The 21,812-nt window shown below is 37.5% G+C and overlaps 1 protein-coding gene across 24 annotated transcripts in view; it reads left to right on the plus strand.

Annotated features, from left to right (window-relative positions):
- The window catches only part of LOC108027585 (troponin C), a 100,147-nt gene that overhangs the window by 48,823 nt on the left and 29,512 nt on the right, over positions 1-21,812 (plus strand). For 4 of the 24 annotated variants that reach the window (XM_050889888.1, XM_050889884.1, XM_050889881.1 and 1 more), the window contains one exon: positions 1,499-1,526. The exons of 6 other annotated variants lie outside the window; for them this stretch is intronic. In XM_050889888.1, coding sequence (XP_050745845.1) covers positions 1,499-1,526 — 28 coding nt within the window. Of the gene's footprint in view, positions 1-1,498; positions 1,527-1,583; positions 1,979-10,272; positions 10,301-10,357; positions 10,754-10,815; positions 11,344-19,163; positions 19,560-19,621; positions 20,151-21,812 lie in introns of those variants that run through there. 14 more of the 24 variants (XM_050889889.1, XM_050889885.1, XM_050889882.1 and 11 more) reach the window with 7 other exon arrangements.

The following is a 21,812-nucleotide window of genomic DNA, read 5'->3' on the forward strand; positions in this document are numbered from 1 at the left end:
CGCTTGGATTACGAATCAGGCTAGGGAAGTAGCCGAACCACCTGACAACGAGTTCAACCTCGCGCTCTATCAGCAGACCGAAAAGTTGTGTTACGCCTTTATCAACACATATGTACCAATCGTTGTCTTGATGTCAATCAAATCTGGTTAAGATAAGATATCACTTTGTACGTCAGATACTAAACGAAGGTCAGATTGTTTTGAAATCTACTTCTACTAAAGTGATGATTGCGGATGTATTTAATTTGTTAAGGAAAAACACCAAGAATTTGTTAAAATTTCGAATGTGTACTAGCAATTTTTATAACGTGCTTACACTGAGAGGGAGTTTTGAAAATGTTATTCGCCGGAAACCACGCATGGTGGTCGTACCTCTTTGTGTTGTAACAGAGACAATGCTATAATGCGAGTCAGTCGCTAACAAACTCTTAAGCTTATTAAATCACTTCGTGCTTTTTTATTCTCTGTGTTTGTAGTGGTCATCCCATGCAATAGGTAGCTTCATATATAACATTTTGATACGAAAAAATAAGCTGCCCAGTTTATTAGTACCGGTTCTACCGTTGAAGGCCTACTTTATCCCCTTTTGTTAAAAACAAATTCTTTAATTACCAATTCACCATTAAGCCAAAAGCTTTTAGAGTTTAGTATTTTAAATACTTCGGAAGAAGCAGATAATTTAAATGAAGATACGAACATATGAAAATTTAAACTCTCCAGTATGATGATTATCAAGACCAGGGATACCTACAAAGCAAACTTCACTTCTAGGCACAGGAAGCCCTGCAGATTTTGAACGGTGACTAGCAGAAACGGTGATTGCTACGGAAGTTTCGGTACCTATGCTTACTGCCGGAAGTGAAGATTTTGACACCCCAGCGCCAGTGGATGCCGACATAGCTACCGTTACCAATCGGATAAAAATATTTGAAACTCAAACGGAGCATTTGCTCCCGCAGATTTCAAAGGAGCGGTCCTCTTGCCAGGGTAGTCCTTAAACTCTTTGAAGTCAGCAACTACGCTCATAAGTATCTTACAAAGTTTATTAAACCGATCATTGGTCACCTCAACATAACCATTCACGTTAAGAAGGCGTTTAATTTTTGGAGCCAGTGTAGGTTAGCAGTTTATTCAAGTTGAAAATTTTTCCTTGATGAAAAGAGACCCGTTTTTAAAGATATTTTAAATAAATGTTAAAAAAAAAACTGAAACTGGGATTAAAACAAACACTAAAGTATTAAAGGGCTTAGGAGGGACAGTTATAGGCAAAGAAATAAATATATGTTAGTTGGCGCTCTTAGTGGGTATGCATATTTCCATTTCCTTCGCTCGCCCTTAAGGTGATTATCGGGTATCTTTTGAAAAATATATAAAATTCAGAAAGCTCAAGATATATATTGTACCACAGGAACGACCTGCTAGATATTTCACCTTCCGATTGCCGGGTTATTTTCCTTTTTCGTTATTATTAATATTAAATAATTTTTTGTTCTTATAGGATGAATTAACTAAGGAGCAAACTGCTTGTAAGTTTATAAATACTTGTATTCCTTAACAAACTACTAACTTACTATTACTTATAGTATTACGCAATGCATTTAATGCTTTTGATCCTGAAAAAAATGGCTACATCAATACTGCCATGGTTGGTACGATACTTAGTATGTTGGGTCATCAACTTGACGATGCTACTCTAGCTGACATTATTGCTGAAGTCGATGAAGATGGTTCGGGTCAAATTGAATTTGAAGAATTTACCACCTTGGCTGCTCGGTTTCTTGTTGAAGAGGACGTCGAAGCTATGATTGCTGAATTAAAAGAAGCTTTTCGCCTTTACGACAAAGAAGGAAATGGGTATATAACTACTGGTGTTCTGCGAGAAATTCTGCGAGAACTAGATGATAAACTGACTAATGACGATCTAGACATGATGATTGAGGAAATTTTGGCTGCAACTATTTGACTAAATTTTGTATATTTTAGAATTCATGGAAGTGATGACTGGTGGCGATGATTGATCCCATTCTTGATGAAAACTTCGTTCAAAGTTTCTAATAAAATCGGTATTCACTTATTGAAAAAAAATTAAATTAAAATCTTATAAGTTTTTATAATTCAATCTAAATTAAATTTAAAAAAAAAATGATTATTTTATTGCAAATTGGTCCTATAATTGCGTTTTGAAATGAAATAAAAACAATTTACAAAGATTCACTTACAGGAAGTTGTGACATGTAGATGCCTTAGTTACGAATCACAATTTATTAATGAAAATAAATTAAAAGTTTTGATATCAACTTTTATGACGAAAATGTATTATACGATCTACAAAGTAAATATACATTTTCTTAATATTTTTTTACATTCGGCCAAGCCAACATGTAAATCAACACAACAGTTGAAAGTTGATCAGAACTTTTATTTGCTTTAGATGCAATTTTACCTTATTAGGAGGTGTCTTTGTTTGATATTTTTTAAATCATTCAAATAAATAATTTACTATAACAAAAGTCATACAACTCTAGTTTCTTTTGTGGAACTGGATATAACAATTTAAATGATTCCAGTCACTAAATTAGATGGATACGCAAAAAAAGTAAACCGCTCCGGCAGAGATATAGGTTCTGAACTAGTAAAATTGGTCATTTTTGTTGATTAATAACATTAACACGGAACTCTTTAAAGAAAGTTTAGAACGTTGAAAGATGAGAAAATTTCAGGAAATTTCAATTAAATTAGAAAATTTTAAAGCCGGTATTGAAGAATTGGACACAAAAAAAAAGGAATAAAAACATTTTATCTAGTTTTAAAATGATGGTGTTTATGCAAAACGTTCGAAAAGAGTGCTTAGTATTGAAAAATACCTTTCTAACTACATATACTATAGCACAGGCCTGTAGCTCGTAGTAGTTTATAAGTTACGGGTATACAAAATAGTTTTTATAGCTGATTTGAGCCAACAAGTTCTTTTGTTAGTCATTTAAAAAAACGACAAGGCGATATTAATTCAATAGATCAGTTTACTAATTTTTATATACAAGAACTAAAGGCTTTGCGAAAACTGCAGCTTGCGAATATTCGTAACAACAACAAAACCATACGTATGCGCTGCCGACTGACCGCAGTGGTTAGAGTCGGGCTCTGACTGAGTACTCCAATTAATAGAGAGATAAGAGGAAACGAGTGGTTCTGACTCTTTAGTTGGGGTGCTTTTCTTGCCAGACAAGCTAGTTTTTCCAAAACTTATTTAACACCGACTAAACCTTTCAATAAAATAACGATTCGACAAGATGGCAACAAAACAAAGTTTTTATTTTGAGAAGTCCCATAAAATCTTGTTTTACGTATTACTTTTGATAGAAGAATCCGGTTTTGACAATTCTAAGCAAGAAAATAACTAGGTTCATTTATTTCCACGATTACAGTAGCTTTTATTTTCTTCGGACTTATAGCAGTCGCCTTCGCGTTTCTGTTTGACTGAAGAGGCAACAATGAAAAAGATTGGGATTTATACTGAAATATAGTGTTATATATTGTGCACTTAGGATGTCTTTTTTTCAATTTAAGTTTCTTCCCTGTCCCACTCGAACCGTTCTGTTTTTCCCTAAGCTCACGGCTCTCTCGCCAGAAACTAACGATGACAAAGCTGCACATGCCACCCGGCAATGCTCAAAGTAGCATGATAGGATTCTGATTGGGTCGGAGCTGTAAGATGTAAGATTATTCGGGATATATATAACAAGATTAGACAGAGTTAATGATGTAGTGGTAAACGGCATATCTTGGTAATTGCCCGTTTAAATGTTGCACTTGTTTTGATAGTTACGAGCCGTACGAGTTTATCCGAGTTAGAAAGTAACTAAATGATCCGCCCTAACTTCGATTAAGCATGCGGAGTCCCTTCATCCTTTCGAATTACCAGGTAATTGAGTTTCAGATTTTCTGCGACTTCACACCAAGCTCGTATATTCTCGTCGATGTTAACTCAGAAGTTAAGGCGGTCAGCAACCCTCCTCCCTTACGAGGGTCAGTTCGATATGTATTAAGACTGTTGGACTTTACTTCACAGTCTGATATTCCAGCCAACTCTCAGTAAAGGTAAGAATGTCTTCAAAAACAACAGAGGAATAAGCATAAAGCTTAGGAAGCTACATATTTGGTAGTGTTGAAAAAAATTGTCTTATCTATGCAATGAGAGTTGTTGTGAGAGACAAAGGTTTAATGCGTGTCAGTCGCTAATAAACTCTCAATCTGGTTATATTCTCATATTTATTCTCTTCGTTTGTAACGGTGCAATAGGTTATGGTGTCTTAGGCATATGAAGGAAATCACAGCTTAAGTGGTGGCTTGTTTTGTATTTGAGATACGTAATGCAATTTACAAGAAGCTGTTAAGTCTTAGGGTGGCAGATGGATAGACAATAGACCCTAGATCAACTTTCAAGTCTAAATATTGATTTAAATAAAGAGCTGCGAACGATCATTTTACTTTCCGGCCACCCAAAGGATTATTAAAGTTTTGTGGTTGCCATAGAAACGCGGGACAATTTACCGGCATTCGAAATAAGAGACAGTAAGAACACATCGAGCGAGCAAGGATTGATTGCCAGGAAATGGCCGAGAAAAAGCAAACCAACGGTAAAGTGCCTTAAATGTGGCTAACGCAGCCACAGGGTTTTTTTTACAGAGTTTAAAGAGTACACCAAAATAATTATGGGTTTTTATGAGAGGAAGGGCGAAGTAATCTTGCAAATTGGAAAGTGTAAACTAAGGATACCAATTATTCTCTATATACGCAAGACTGAAAAGTAATTTTATTTCTATGAGCCGAGCGGCAATTAATTTCTTTTTTTGTGATTATATATGCTTTATTTATTGAATATTCTCTTTTATGAGACTAACAATAAGTATATGAAATCTTAAGAATATAAATTTATTATTAATTTATTAATTATTTATTACGTAAACTGAATTTAGTTAGGGCCTTAATAATTATTGCTGGGCTGGCAGATCGTTTCGATACAGACGAGTTCTGTTCGAAATCCGTGTTAGGTTCCTTGCGAGATTGTTTGGGTGCTGTGTAAGCTTATTATAGTAGGCCGCTTTCTGTTTTGCTATTTCATCTTTAACCGGTGGTGTGCCCAGATTCTGTGGATGTTTTTATTCCGAACATACCATGGTGCCCCTGTGATTCTTCGCAGGATTTTTTATTGAGTGCGCTGTATGATGTCAACGTTGCTGTTGCTCGCGTTCCCCGACAGTTGAAAGCCGTAGGTCCAAATAGGCTTAAGGGTTGAGTTAAAGAGAAGAACCTTAAAGTCCGGACACAGTGGTGTTCAAGAGTTTATAATTCACTGTAGGCTGCTAACTTTAAGTCTGAGTTGTACTTTCTTGTATTCAGGACTCTGTGGTAGAGGTACAACTTAAGTAACGTATGAGTGTTTTTTGGCAGTAATTTTATGAATGAGGCCTTCAAGACACACTCGGTCGAAAGCCTGAGAGACGTCGAGTAATATCGCACTACAGTACTCCCGATGTTCGAAGGCTAAACGAATTTCTGATGTCATTCGGCATACTTGCTAGATGGTTTTCGTGGCTTTCTCGAAACCCGAATTGATGAGCCGCGATTCAGTTTTGTTCTCTTAAATATGGTGTTATCCACGTGAGCAGACATTTTTTTAGTAATTTGCACGATAGTAAGGTTATTGGCCTGTACGATGTGAAAATTGTGTGGTCTTTCCCAGGCTTCGGTATCATTATAACCACATACTTTTTCCATTTTTGGAGTAGTGGCCAAGTTTTGTGATCCCGTTAAATAGTTTACATATAACATCCACTGCGCAGTTTGAAAGTTAAATTATCATTTTTGGCGTTCTTAGGTCACCCCCTGGAACCTTTATCGGTTTTAATTGCTTCCTAATAACATCAGCAATTTCACGTGCTTAAAACAAGATCAGGTTAATTGCAATCTCAGGGCTAAGCGGCGGTTGTTGAAAAGAGTTTGTTGAGGCGTCGTTTTTCTCGAACTATACTCCAGGACACTAGCACAGGAGCTGATTTCAGTCTCAAAGTTAATTGTGGTGTAAGCTCAATGTGAGAACTTACGTACCTTTTGTACTTTAGTCAGTTATTTCTATGCGAGGTCAGCTTGAAGGGGTCCTTGATTACTTTCGATTTTTTAAGAAGAGGTTTTAAAGCCGTCGACTGATCCAATGAAAAGTCCGATAGAGATTTGGCGCATACTAAATTTCTTGGGATGTTCTTGCGTCACAGCGAAGTCAATTAGGTCTGGAAGTTTTCTGGGATCAGTTGGCCAGTATGTGGGGCTGCCACAGACATAGTCGAGTTAGTTGCTCAAATTTTAAATTTCTTTAAACAGTTGCCTTCCTTTAGGGCTCACAAGTCTTGATCCCCAGTGCGTTGTAGTCTGCTCCTGCTAAAAATCGATATCCGAGTGTGTTACAGAAGTCCATGAATTACTCATTAGTTATTGTTAAACGCGGTGGGTAATAGACAGCGACTATAGGGACGCTGCTGTCGCCGGCTTGTAGTTTTAAAGACGTAGCGTGCAAATAATTTTAATTTTTCCGATGAAAATGGGTATTCATGCCTTCCCTGATTAAGATTCCGGTTCCTCCGTGGGCCTTACCATCCGGATAATCTGTGCAATATGAAATTTAACCTCTTATTTGGATGTTGTATTTACTTGTGAGATGCGTTTCTGCCAGCAGCATTATATCTATTTGGTTTTCATTGAGGAATTAAGTTATTCCTAGCTTGTGCCGTAAAACGCCATTGGCATTCCACATAGATATTCGAAGGCAAGACATCGATTATTTATGTTGTTGGGATGTGTTGTAAAGTCAGCATCATGGTTTCGAAGCTGTTTGGTATTTGTCCTATTGCTTGCTGAACTGGTATTATAATTTGGCCAGAGCATTGAGCTTTTAGAGTCCCCGTCTGATTGCCAAGTCTTAATTTTGGGGCATTGGCGTATAAAGCTCCCCCATTGGTGTTTAGGGGCCCGAATGAAGATCTGCCTGCTTTCGCAAAGAAAACATCAGTTGTTTTTTGGGATTGCACGTAGACATTTTGTGCGTTCTGGGAGCGTGCATATTTTTCTTGCTGAAGCCGACTTTTCAGCTCTTTATAGACCGGGCAGCCTCGGTAGTTTGCGTGGTTTTCTCCACACTTAGCGCATTTCTTCGTCTTTGTGTTTTCTTTGCTTGCAGGGCACGGTTTGGAGTTGTGGAAGCCTCCAAAGCTACGCAGACTGATCGAAGCCCGCAGTTGTTCCTGGTGTGTCTATACTCTTGGCAGTTTGTGCACTGCAGTTTGTAGATTCGGTGCACTTCATCTTTCTTCAAGGCTCTGTTTTCTAACTCCAGTTCCACCTTAAAGAGTGGTTGTGGCTTTTTATTTCTGTTGAAAATATTAATAATATTTTTGCGAAAAAGTATTTTTCTATCAGTGCCTCTAATACCTCATTGGTCGATACTTCGGGCTCTATGCCCTTTAGCACTTCTTGCAAGCCCTTGCTACTCTTGAGGTGGTACGTGTAGTAGGGTTTTTTATCCTTGTCTAGATATTAGGTTACAGCTCTGAATTGATCTTCAGTTTTACCTTGAATCTTTGTTTCGTGAATAGTGCCTTTGACAAGAGGAGTATCATTAAAGTTTTCATTCCCGACCAGAGCAAGATTTGTCTTTACTAGGGAATTTGACGCTGTTCCCTTATGTAAATTGTTGGGGGCTTTGGCTTCTTTTGTACAGCTGTCCAGCTTCGTATTGAATATTTTCAATATCCGACAACAGAGCGAATCTGTTGTTACTGGATGCCTCCAACCACTTTATTTTGCCGATTTAGCTTCCTTTTCATTGGGATGTAACGATCCACACCAGTCTGTATAGCCGGACCCACTTGTTGTTGTTTAATATTGCCGATATTGGCACTCGTACTTACAGTTGGCTTTGTAATTTTATTCGGCGCTGAAGATGTTGACGACGAATTCGAAATCGCGTTCTTTGTAAGAGAGACCGTTAATGTTGTTTTTGCAGGGCCTGCGGTTGCAGTGCTCGTTGCTGGTGAGCTGTGAGTCGAAACTGGGCTAGGGTTCTACATTGCACGCTCCATGAAGTGGGAGTTAGTGTGAGTAGGGCGGGAGAACAAGATCGTGCTGTCGCGCTGTCAATGGTCAGTAGGGCTGAGTTGCTCTTTGAAGAAGTTCTTCCTACATCTGTATCAAGGGTTGAGAAATATTAGATATGAATGTTTCTCTGGTCTACGGTGCTTCTTCGCTCATTTTTTGAATCGCCGCTCATTGAGCTTTTACTCGTGGCCCTTCTTTGTTTTTATAATGACTTTGCATTATTTTTCTACATGGCACTAATTATTGTTTATTATTAGCGTATTATTGCCTTGCACTATTAAGCTACTTTTCCGGAGGTGGCCCAACAGACTAATATGACATTATTTCGTTTGATTGACAACAGACTGCGGACATAACAAGCAATTATGACGGGGATACCCGTCCTAGAAGCTGGCTGAGGGTGTCTCTGCTAAACACGGCATTAAAGATGAAGGCGAGATGGACTGCGTGGGTACTGAGGCTATGGCGTTTTGCAACTGTAAGTGGAACAAGTCGGACTGGCAGGCCAAAGATTTTACGAACCCGGTCGCGCAAAGAAACAGTAAAACTTACTTGGAAATTTGGCTGCAAGTGGAACACAAATACCATCGAATACAACGAAGCGATCATCGGTGGACTTTCTTCCCCGTGTGGCGAAACGATGCGTTCTGAATATGACGCTTGGATTACGAATCAGGCTAGGGAAGTAGCCGAACCACCTGACAACGAGTTCAACCTCGCGCTCTATCACCAGACCGAAAAGTTTTATTACGCCTTTATCAACACATATGTACCAATCGTTGTCTTGATGTCAATCAAATCTGGTTAAGATAAGATATCACTTTGTACGTCAGATACTAAACGAAGGTCAGATTGTTTTGAAATCTACTTCTACTAAAGTGATGATTGCGGATGTATTTAATTTGTTAAGGAAAAACACCAAGAATTTGTTAAAATTTCGAATGTGTACTAGCAATTTTTATAACGTGCTTACACTGAGAGGGAGTTTTGAAAATGTTATTCGCCGGAAACCACGCATGGTGGTCGTACCTCTTTGTGTTGTAACAGAGACAATGCTATAATGCGAGTCAGTCGCTAACAAACTCTTAAGCTTATTAAATCACTTCGTGCTTTTTTATTCTCTGTGTTTGTAGTGGTCATCCCATGCAATAGGTAGCTTCATATATAACATTTTGATACGAAAAAATAAGCTGCCCAGTTTATTAGTACCGGTACTACCGTTGAAGGCCTACTTTATCCCCTTTGTTAAAAACAAATTCTTTAATTACCAATTCACCATTAAGCCAAAAGCTTTTAGAGTTTAGTATTTTAAATACTTCGGAAGGAGCAGATTATTTAAATGAAGATACGAACATATGAAAATTTAAACTCTCCAGTATGATGATTATCAAGACCAGGGATACCTACAAAGCAAACTTCACTTCTAGGCACAGAAAGCCCTGCAGATTTTGAACGGTGACTAGCAGAAACGGTGATTGCCGGAAGTGAAGCTTTTGACACCCCAGCGCCAGTGGATGCCGACATAGCTACCGTTACCGATCGGGTAAAAATATTTGAAACTCAAACGGAGCATTTGCTCCCGCAGATTTTAAAGGAGCGGTCCTTTTGCCAGGGTAGTCCTTAAACTCTACGAAGTCAGCAACTACGCTCATAAGTTTCTCACAAAGTTTATTGAACCGATCATTGGTCACCTCAACATAACCATTCACGTTAAGAAGGCGTTTAATTTTTGGAGCCAGTGTAGGTTAGCAGTTTATCCAAGTTGAAAATTTTCCCTTGATGAAAAGAGACCCATTTTTAAAGATATTTTAAATAAATGTTTAAAAAAAACTAAAAACTGGGATTAAAACAAACACTAAAGTATTAAAGGGCGTAGGAGGGACAGTTATAGGCAAAGAAATAAATATATGCTAGTTGGCGCTCTTAGTGGGTATGCATATTTCCATTTCCTTCGCTCGCCCTTAAGGTGATTATCGGGTATCTTTTGTTAAATTCATAAAATTCAGAAAGCTCAAGATATATATTGTACCACAGGAACGACCTGCTAGATATTTCACCTTCCGATTGCCGGGTTATTTTCCTTTTTCGTTATTATTAATATTAAATAATTTTTTGTTCTTATAGGATGAATTAACTAAGGAGCAAACTGCTTGTAAGTTTATAAATACTTGTATTCCTTAACAAACTACTAACTTACTATTACTTATAGTATTACGCAATGCATTTAATGCTTTTGATCCTAAAAAAAATGGCTACATTAATACTGCCATGGCTGGTACGATACTTAGTATGTTGGGTCATCAACTTGACGATGCTACTCTAGCTGACATTATTGCTGAAGTCGATGTTGATGGTTCGGGTCAAATTGAATTTGAAGAATTTACCACCTTGGCTGCTCGGTTTCTTGTTGAAGAGGACGTCGAAGCTATGATTGCTGAATTAAAAGAAGCTTTTCGCCTTTACGACAAAGAAGGAAATGGGTATATAACTACTGGTGTTCTGCGAGAAATTCTGCGAGAACTAGATGATAAACTGACTAATGACGATCTAGACATGATGATTGAGGAAATTGATTCAGATGGATCAGGAACCGTTGATTTCGATGGTGAGCAAATTAAAGTTTACTTATTTGGCTGCAATTATTTGACTAAATTTTGTATATTTTAGAATTCATGGAAGTGATGACTGGTGGCGATGATTGATCCCATTCTTGATGAAAACTTCGTTCAAAGTTTCTAATAAAATCGGTATTCACTTATTGAAAAAAAAATTAAATTAAAATCTTATAAGTTTTTATAATTCAATCTAAATTAAATTTAAAAAAAAATTATTATTTTATTGCAAATTGGTCCTATAATTGCGTTTTGAAATGAAATAAAAACAATTTACAAAGATTCACTTACAGGAAGTTGTGACATGTAGATGCCTTAGTTGCGAATCACAATTTATTAATGAAAATAAATTAAAAGTTTTGATATCAACTTTTATGACGAAAATGTATTATACGATCTACAAAGTAAATATACATTTTCTTAATATTTTTTTACATTCGGCCAAGCCAACATGTAAATCAACACAACAGTTGAAAGTTGATCAGAACTTTTATTTGCTTTAGATGCAATTTTTACCTTATTAGGAGGTGTCTTTGTTTGATATTTTTTAAATCATTCAAATAAATAATTTACTATAACAAAAGTCATACAACTCTAGTTTCTTTTGTGGAACTGGATATAACAATTTAAATGATTCCAGTCACTAAATTAGATGGATACGCAAAAAAAGTAAACCGCTCCGGCAGAGATATAAGTTCTGAACTAGTAAAATTGGTCATTTTTGTTGATTAATAACATTAACACGGAACTTTTTAAAGAAAGTTTAGAACGTTGAAAGATGAGAAAATTTCAAGGAATTTCAATTAAATTAGAAAATGTTAAAGCCGGTATTGAAGAATTGGACACAAAAAAAAAGGAATAAAAACATTTTATCTAGTTTTAAAATGATGGTGTTTATGCAAAACACGTTCGAAAAGAGTGCTTAGTATTGAAAAATACCTTTCTAACTACATATACGATAGCACAGGCCTGTAGCTTGTAGTAGTTTATAAGTTACGGGTATACAAAATAGTTTTTATAGCTGATTTGAGCCAACAAGTTCTTTTGTTAGTCATTTAAAAAAACGACAAGGCGATATTAATTCAATAGATCAGTTTACTAATTTTTATATACAAGAACTAAAGGCTTTGCGAAAACTGCAGCTTGCGAATATTCGTAACAACAACAAAACCATACGTATGCGCTGCCGACTGACCGCAGTGGTTAGAGTCGGGCTCTGACTGAGTACTCCAATTAATAGAGAGATAAGAGGAAATGAGTGATTCTGACTCTTTAGTTGGGGTGCTTTTCTTGCCAGACAAGCTAGTTTTTCCAAAACTTATTTAACACCGACTAAACCTTTCAATAAAATAACGATTCGACAAGATGGCAACAAAACAAAGTTTTTATTTTGAGAAGTCCCATAAAATCTTGTTTTACGTATTACTTTTGATAGAAGAATCCGGTTTTGACAATTCTAAGCAAGAAAATAACTAGGTTCATTTATTTCCACGATTACAGTAGCTTTTATTTTCTTCGGACTTATAGCAGTCGCCTTCGCGTTTCTGTTTGACTGAAGAGGCAACAATGAAAAAGATTGGGATTTATACTGAAATATAGTGTTATATATTGTGCACTTAGGATGTCTTTTTTTCAATTTAAGTTTCTTCCCTGTCCCACTCGAACCGTTCTGTTTTTCCCTAAGCTCACGGCTCTCTCGCCAGAAACTAACGATGACAAAGCTGCACATGCCACCCGGCAATGCTCAAAGTAGCATGATAGGATTCTGATTGGGTCGGAGCTGTAAGATGTAAGATTATTCGGGATATATATAACAAGATTAGACAGAGTTAATGATGTAGTGGTAAACGGCATATCTTGGTAATTGCCCGTTTAAATGTTGCACTTGTTTTGATAGTTACGAGCCGTACGAGTTTATCCGAGTTAGAAAGTAACTAAATGATCCGCCCTAACTTCGATTAAGCATGCGGAGTCCCTTCATCCTTTCGAATTACCAGGTAATTGAGTTTCAGATTTTCTGCGACTTCACACCAAGCTCGTATATTCTCGTCGATGTTAACTCAGAAGTTAAGGCGGTCAGCAACCCTCCTCCCTTACGAGGGTCAGTTCGATATGTATTAAGACTGTTGGACTTTACTTCACAGTCTGATATTCCAGCCAAGCATAAAGCTTAGGAAGCTACATATTTGGTAGTGTTGAAAAAAATTGTCTTATCTATGCAATGAGAGTTGTTGTGAGAGACAAAGGTTTAATGCGTGTCAGTCGCTAATAAACTCTCAATCTGGTTATATTCTCATATTTATTCTCTTCGTTTGTAACGGTGCAATAGGTTATGGTGTCTTAGGCATATGAAGGAAATCACAGCTTAAGTGGTGGCTTGTTTTGTATTTGAGATACGTAATGCAATTTACAAGAAGCTGTTAAGTCTTAGGGTGGCAGATGGATAGACATTAGACCCTAGATCAACTTTCAAGTCTAAATATTGATTTAAATAAAGAGCTGCGAACGATCATTTTACTTTCCGGCCACCCAAAGGATTATTAAAGTTTTGTGGTTGCCATAGAAACGCGGGACAATTTACCGGCATTCGAAATAAGAGACAGTAAGAACACATCGAGCGAGCAAGGATTGATTGCCAGGAAATGGCCGAGAAAAAGCAAACCAACGGTAAAGTGCCTTAAATGTGGCTAACGCAGCCACAGGGTTTTTTTTACAGAGTTTAAAGAGTACACCAAAATAATTATGGGTTTTTATGAGAGGAAGGGCGAAGTAATCTTGCAAATTGGAAAGTGTAAACTAAGGATACCAATTATTCTCTATATACGCAAGACTGAAAAGTAATTTTATGTCTATGAGCCGAGCGGCAATTAATTTCTTTTTTTGTGATTATATATGCTTTATTTATTGAATATTCTCTTTTATGAGACTAACAATAAGTATATGAAATCTTAAGAATATAAATTTATTATTAATTTATTAATTATTTATTATGTAAACTGAATTTAGTTAGGGCCTTAATAATTATTGCTGGGCTGGCAGATCGTTTCGATACAGACGAGTTCTGTTCGAAATCCGTGTTAGGTTCCTTGCGAGATTGTTTGGGTGCTGTGTAAGCTTGTTATAGTAGGCCGCTTTCTGTTTTGCTAATTCATCTTTAACCGGTGGTGTGCCCAGATTCTGTGGATGTTTTTATTCCGAACATACCATGGTGCCCCTGTGATTCTTCGCAGGATTTTTTATTGAGTGCGCTGTATGATGTCAAAGTTGCTGTTGCTCGCGTTCCCCGACAGTTGAAAGCCGTAGGTCCAAATAGGCTTAAGGGTTGAGTTAAAGAGAAGAACCTTAAAGTCCGGACACAGGGGTGTTCAAGAGTTTATAATCCACTGTAGGCTGCTAACTTTAAGTCTGAGTTGTACTTTCTTGTATTCAGGACTCTGTGGTAGAGGTACAACTTAAGTAACGTATGAGTGTTTTTTGGCAGTAATTTTATGAATGAGGCCTTCAAGACACACTCGGTCGAAAGCCTGAGAGACGTCGAGGAATATCGCACTACAGTACTCCCGATGTTCGAAAGCTAAAAGAATTTCTGATGTTATTCGGCATACTTGCTAGATGGTTTTCGTGGCTTTCTCGAAACCCGAATTGATGAGCCGCGATTCAGTTTTGTTCTCTTAAATATGGTGTTATGCACGTGAGCAGACATTTTTTTAGTAATTTGCACGATAGTAAGGTTATTGGCCTGTACGATGTGAAAATTGTGTGGTCTTTCCCAGGCTTCGGTATCATTATAACCACATACTTTTTCCATTTTTGGAGTAGTGGCCAAGTTTTGTGATCCCGTTAAATAGTTTACATATAACATCCAATGCGCAGTTTGAAAGTTAAATTATCATTTTTGGCGTTCTTAGGTCACCCCCTGGAACCTTTATCGGTTTTAATTGCTTCCTAATAACATCAGCAATTTCACGTGCTTAAAACAAGATCAGGTTAATTGCAATCTCAGGGCTAAGCGGCGGTTGTTGAAAAGAGTTTGTTGAGGCGTCGTTTTTCTCGAACTATACTCCAGGACACCAGCACAGGAGCTGATTTAAGTCTCAAAGTTAATTGTGGTGTAAGCTCAATGTGAGAACTTACGTACCTTTTGTACTTTAGTCAGTTATTTCTATGCGAGGTCAGCTTGAAGGGGTCCTTGATTACCTTTGATTTTTTAAGAAGAGGTTTTAAAGCCGTCGACTGATCCAATGAAAAGTCCGATAGAGATTTGGCGCATACTAAATTTCTTGGGATGTTCTTGCGTCACAGCGAAGTCAATTAGGTCTGGAAGTTTTCTGGGATCAGTTGGCCAGTATGTGGGGCTGCCACAGACATAGTCGAGTTAGTTGCTCAAATTTGTAATTTCTTTAAACAGTTGCCTTCCTTTAGGGCTCACAAGTCTTGATCCCCAGTGCGTTGTAGTCTGCTCCTGCTAAAAATCGATATCCGAGTGTGTTACAGAAGTCCATGAATTACTCATTAGTTATTGTTAAACGCGGTGGGTAATAGACAGCGACTATAGGGACGCTGCTGTCGCCGGCTTGTAGTTTTAAAGACGTAGCGTGCAAATAATTTTAATTTTTCCGATGAAAATGGGTATTCATGCCTTCCCTGATTAAGATTCCGGTTCCTCCGTGGGCCTTACCATCCGGATAATCTGAGCAATATGAAATATAACCTCTTATTTGGATGTTGTATTTACTTGTGAGATGCGTTTCTGCCAGCAGCATTATATCTATTTGGTTTTCATTGAGGAATTAAGTTATTCCTAGCTTGTGCCGTAAAACGCCATTGGCATTCCACATAGATATTCGAAGGCAAGACATCGATTATTTATGTTGTTGGGATGTGTTGTAAAGTCAGCATCATGGTTTCGAAGCTGTTTGGTATTTGTCCTATTGCTTGCTGAACTGGTGTTATAATTTGGCCAGAGCATTGAGCTTTTAGAGTCCCCGTCTGATTGCCAAGTCTTAATTTTGGGGCATTGGCGTATAAAGCTCCCCCATTGGTGTTTAGGGGCCCGAATGAAGATCTGCCTGCTTTCGCAAAGAAAACATCAGTTGTTTTTTGGGATTGCACGTAGACATTTTGTGCGTTCTGGAGCGTGCATATTTTTCTTGCTGAAGCCGACTTTTCAGCTCTTTATAGACCGGGCAGCCTCGGTAGTTTGCGTGGTTTTCTCCACACTTAGCGCATTTCTTCGTCTTTGTGTTTTCTTTGCTTGCAGGGCACGGTTTGGAGTTGTGGAAGCCTCCAAAGCTACGCAGACTGATCGAAGCCCGCAGTTGTTCCTGGTGTGTCTATACTCTTGGCAGTTTGTGCACTGCAGTTTGTAGATCCGGTGCACTTCATCTTTCTTCAAGGCTCTGTTTTCTAACTCCAGTTCCACCTTAAAGAGTGGTTGTGGCTTTTTATTTCTGTTGAAAATATTAATAATATTTTTGCGAAAAAGTATTTTTCTATCAGTGCCTCTAATACCTCATTGGTCGATACTTCGGGCTCTATGCCCTTTAGCACTTCTTGCAAGCCCTTGCTACTCTTGAGGTGGTACGTGTAGTAGGGTTTTTTATCCTTGTCTAGATATTAGGTTACAGCTCTGAATTGATCTTCAGTTTTACCTTGAATCTTTGTTTCGTGAATAGTGCCTTTGACAAGAGGAGTATCATTAAAGTTTTCATTCCCGACCAGAGCAAGATTTGTCTTTACTAGGGAATTTGACGCTGTTCCCTTATGTAAATTGTTGGGGGCTTTGGCTTCTTTTGTACAGCTGTCCAGCTTCGTATTGAATATTTTCAATATCCGACAACAGAGCGAATCTGTTGTTACTGGATGCCTCCAACCACTTTATTTTGCCGATTTAGCTTCCTTTTCATTGGGATGTAACGATCCACACCAGTCTGTATAGCCGGACCCACTTGTTGTTGTTTAATATTGCCGATATTGGCACTCGTACTTACAGTTGGCTTTGTAATTTTATTCGGCGCTGAAGATGTTGGCGACGAATTCGAAATCGCGTTCTTTGTAACAGAGACCGTTAATGTTGTTTTTGCAGGGCCTGCGGTTGCAGTGCTCGTTGCTGGTGAGCTGTGAGTCGAAACTGGGCTAGGGTTCTACATTGCACGCTCCATGAAGTGGGAGTTAGTGTGAGTAGGGCGGGAGAACAAGATCGTGCTGTCGCGCTGTCAATGGTCAGTAGGGCTGAGTTGCTCTTTGAAGAAGTTCTTCCTACATCTGTACCAAGGGTTGAGAAATATTAGATATGACTGTTTCTCTGGTCTACGGTGCTTCTTCGCTCATTTTTTGAATCGCCGCTCATTGAGCTTTTACTCGTGGCCCTTCTTAGTTTTTATAATGACTTTGCATTATTTTTATACATAGCACTAATTATTGTTTATTATTAGCGTATTATTGCCTTGCACTATTAAGCTACTTTTCCGGAGGTGGCCCAACAGACTAATATGACATTATTTCGTTTGATTGACAACAGACTGCGGACATAACAAGCAATTATGACGGGGATACCCGTCCTAGAAGCTGGCTGAGGGTGTCTCTGCTAAACACGGCATTAAAGATGAAGGCGAGATGGACTGCGTGGGTACTGAGGCTATGGCGTTTTGGAACTGTAAGTGGAACAAGTCGGACTGGCAGGCCAAAGATTTTACGAACCCGGTCGCGCAAAGAAACAGTAAAACTTACTTGGAAATTTGGCTGCAAGTGGAACACAAATACCATCGAATACAACGAAGCGATCATCGGTGGACTTTCTTCCCCGTGTGGCGAAACGATGCGTTCTGAATATGACGCTTGGATTACGAATCAGGCTAGGGAAGTAGCCGAACCACCTGACAACGAGTTCAACCTCGCGCTCTATCACCAGACCGAAAAGTTTTATTACGCCTTTATCAACACATATGTACCAATCGTTGTCTTGATGTCAATCAAATCTGGTTAAGATAAGATATCACTTTGTACGTCAGATACTAAACGAAGGTCAGATTGTTTTGAAATCTACTTCTACTAAAGTGATGATTGCGGATGTATTTAATTTGTAAAGGAAAAACACCAAGAATTTGTTAAAATTTCGAATGTGTACTAGCAATTTTTATAACGTGCTTACACTGAGAGGGAGTTTTGAAAATGTTATTCGCCGGAAACCACGCATGGTGGTCGTACCTCTTTGTGTTGTAACAGAGACAATGCTATAATGCGAGTCAGTCGCTAACAAACTCTTAAGCTTATTAAATCACTTCGTGCTTTTTTATTCTCTGTGTTTGTAGTGGTCATCCCATGCAATAGGTAGCTTCAACATTTTGATACGAAAAAATAAGCTGCCCAGTTTATTAGCATTGGTACTACCCTTGAAGGCCTACTTTATCCCCTTTTGTTGAAAACAAATTCTTTAATTACCAATTCACCATTAGGCCAAAAGATTTTAGAGTTTAGTATTTTAAATACTTCGGAAGGAGCAGATTATTTAAATGGAGATATCCACGAACATATGAAAATTTAAACTCTCCAGTATGGTGATTATCAAGACCAGGGATACCTACAAAGCAAAATTCACTTCTAGGCACAGAAAGCCCTGCAGATTTTGAACGGTGGCTAGCAGGTTCCGGTTTTGGTACCTATGCTTACTGCCGGAAGTGAAGCTTTTGACACCCCAGCGCCAGTGGATGCCGACATAGCTACCGTTAACGATCGGGTAAAAATATTTGAAACTCAAACGGAGCATTTGCTCCCGCAGATTTTAAAGGAGCGGTCCTTTTGCCAGGGTAGTCCTTAAACTCTACGAAGTCAGCAACTACGCTCATAAGTTTCTCACAAAGTTTATTGAACCGATCATTGGTCACCTCAACATAACCATTCACGTTAAGAAGGCGTTTAATTTTTGGAGCCAGTGTAGGTTAGCAGTTTATCCAAGTTGAAAATTTTCCCTTGATGAAAAGAGACCCATTTTTAAAGATATTTTAAATAAATGTTTAAAAAAAACTAAAAACTGGGATTAAAACAAACACTAAAGTATTAAAGGGCGTAGGAGGGACAGTTATAGGCAAAGAAATAAATATATGCTAGTTGGCGCTCTTAGTGGGTATGCATATTTCCATTTCCTTCGCTCGCCCTTAAGGTGATTATCGGGTATCTTTTGTTAAATTCATAAAATTCAGAAAGCTCAAGATATATATTGTACCACAGGAACGACCTGCTAGATATTTCACCTTCTGATTGCCGGGTTACTTTCCTTTTTCGTTATTATTAATATTAAATAATTTTTTGTTCTTATAGGATGAATTAACTAAGAAGCAGTTGTAAGTTGTAAGTTTATAAATACTTGTATTCCTTAACAAACTACTAACTTACTATTACTTATAGTATTACGCAATGCATTTAATGCTTTTGATCCTGAAAAAAATGGCTACATCAATACTGCCATGGTTGGTACGATACTTAGTATGTTGGGTCATCAACTTGACGATGCTACTCTAGCTGACATTATTGCTGAAGTCGATGAAGACGGTTCGGGTCAAATTGAATTTGAAGAATTTACCACCTGGGCTGCTCGGTTTCTTGTTGAAGAGGACGTCGAAGCTATGATTGCTGAATTAAAAGAAGCTTTTCGCCTTTACGACAAAGAAGGAAATGGGTATATAACTACTGGTGTTCTGCGAGAAATTCTGCGAGAACTAGATGATAAATTGACTAATGACGATCTAGACATGATGATTGAGGAAATTGATTCAGATGGATCAGGAACAGTTGATTTCGATGGTGAGCAAATTAAAGTTTACTTATTTGGCTGCAATTATTTGACTAAATTTTGTATATTTTAGAATTCATGGAAGTGATGACTGGTGGCGATAATTGATCCCATTCTTGATGAAAACTTCGTTCAAAGTTTCTAATAAAATCGGTATTCACTTATTGAAAAAAAAATTAAATTAAAATCTTATAAGTTTTTATAATTCAATCTAAATTAAATTTAAAAAAAAAATTATTATTTTATTGCAAATTGGTCCTATAATTGCGTTTTGAAATGAAATAAAAACAATTTACAAAGATTCACTTACAGGAAGTTGTGACATGTAGATGCCTTAGTTGCGAATCACAATTTATTAATGAAAATAAATTAAAAGTTTTGATATCAACTTTTATGACGAAAATGTATTATACGATCTACAAAGTAAATATACATTTTCTTAATATTTTTTTACATTCGGCCAAGCCAACATGTAAATCAACACAACAGTTGAAAGTTGATCAGAACTTTTATTTGCTTTAGATGCAATTTTTACCTTATTAGGAGGTGTCTTTGTTTGATATTTTTTAAATCATTCAAATAAATAATTTACTATAACAAAAGTCATACAACTCTAGTTTCTTTTGTGGAACTGGATATAACAATTTAAATGATTCCAGTCACTAAATTAGATGGATACGCAAAAAAAGTAAACCGCTCCGGCAGAGATATAAGTTCTGAACTAGTAAAATTGGTCATTTTTGTTGATTAATAACATTAACACGGAACTTTTTAAAGAAAGTTTAGAACGTTGAAAGATGAGAAAATTTCAAGGAATTTCAATTAAATTAGAAAATGTTAAAGCCGGTATTGAAGAATTGGACACAAAAAAAAAGGAATAAAAACATTTTATCTAGTTTTAAAATGATGGTGTTTATGCAAAACACGTTCGAAAAGAGTGCTTAGTATTGAAAAATACCTTTCTAACTACATATACTATAGCACAGGCCTGTAGCTTGTAGTAGTTTATAAGTTACGGGTATACAAAATAGTTTTTATAGCTGATTTGAGCCAACAAGTTCTTTTGTTAGTCATTTAAAAAAACGACAAGGCGATATTAATTCAATAGATCAGTTTACTAATTTTTATATACAAGAACTAAAGGCTTTGCGAAAACTGCAGCTTGCGAATATTCGTAACAACAACAAAACCATACGTATGCGCTGCCGACTGACCGCAGTGGTTAGAGTCGGGCTCTGACTGAGTACTCCAATTAATAGAGAGATAAGAGGAAATGAGTGATTCTGACTCTTTAGTTGGGGTGCTTTTCTTGCCAGACAAGCTAGTTTTTCCAAAACTTATTTAACACCGACTAAACCTTTCAATAAAATAACGATTCGACAAGATGGCAACAAAACAAAGTTTTTATTTTGAGAAGTCCCATAAAATCTTGTTTTACGTATTACTTTTGATAGAAGAATCCGGTTTTGACAATTCTAAGCAAGAAAATAACTAGGTTCATTTATTTCCACGATTACAGTAGCTTTTATTTTCTTCGGACTTATAGCAGTCGCCTTCGCGTTTCTGTTTGACTGAAGAGGCAACAATGAAAAAGATTGGGATTTATACTGAAATATAGTGTTATATATTGTGCACTTAGGATGTCTTTTTTTCAATTTAAGTTTCTTCCCTGTCCCACTCGAACCGTTCTGTTTTTCCCTAAGCTCACGGCTCTCTCGCCAGAAACTAACGATGACAAAGCTGCACATGCCACCCGGCAATGCTCAAAGTAGCATGATAGGATTCTGATTGGGTCGGAGCTGTAAGATGTAAGATTATTCGGGATATATATAACAAGATTAGACAGAGTTAATGATGTAGTGGTAAACGGCATATCTTGGTAATTGCCCGTTTAAATGTTGCACTTGTTTTGATAGTTACGAGCCGTACGAGTTTATCCGAGTTTATCCGAGTAACTAAATGATCCGCCCTAACTTCGATTAAGCATGCGGAGTCCCTTCATCCTTTCGAATTACCAGGTAATTGAGTTTCAGATTTTCTGCGACTTCACACCAAGCTCGTATATTCTCGTCGATGTTAACTCAGAAGTTAAGGCGGTCAGCAACCCTCCTCCCTTACGAGGGTCAGTTCGATATGTATTAAGACTGTTGGACTTTACTTCACAGTCTGATATTCCAGCCAAGCATAAAGCTTAGGAAGCTACATATTTGGTAGTGTTGAAAAAAATTGTCTTATCTATGCAATGAGAGTTGTTGTGAGAGACA

Source organism: Drosophila biarmipes, unplaced genomic scaffold (assembly GCF_025231255.1).
Source record: "Drosophila biarmipes strain raj3 unplaced genomic scaffold, RU_DBia_V1.1 ptg000008l, whole genome shotgun sequence".
Taxonomy (NCBI): Eukaryota; Metazoa; Arthropoda; class Insecta; order Diptera; family Drosophilidae; genus Drosophila; species Drosophila biarmipes.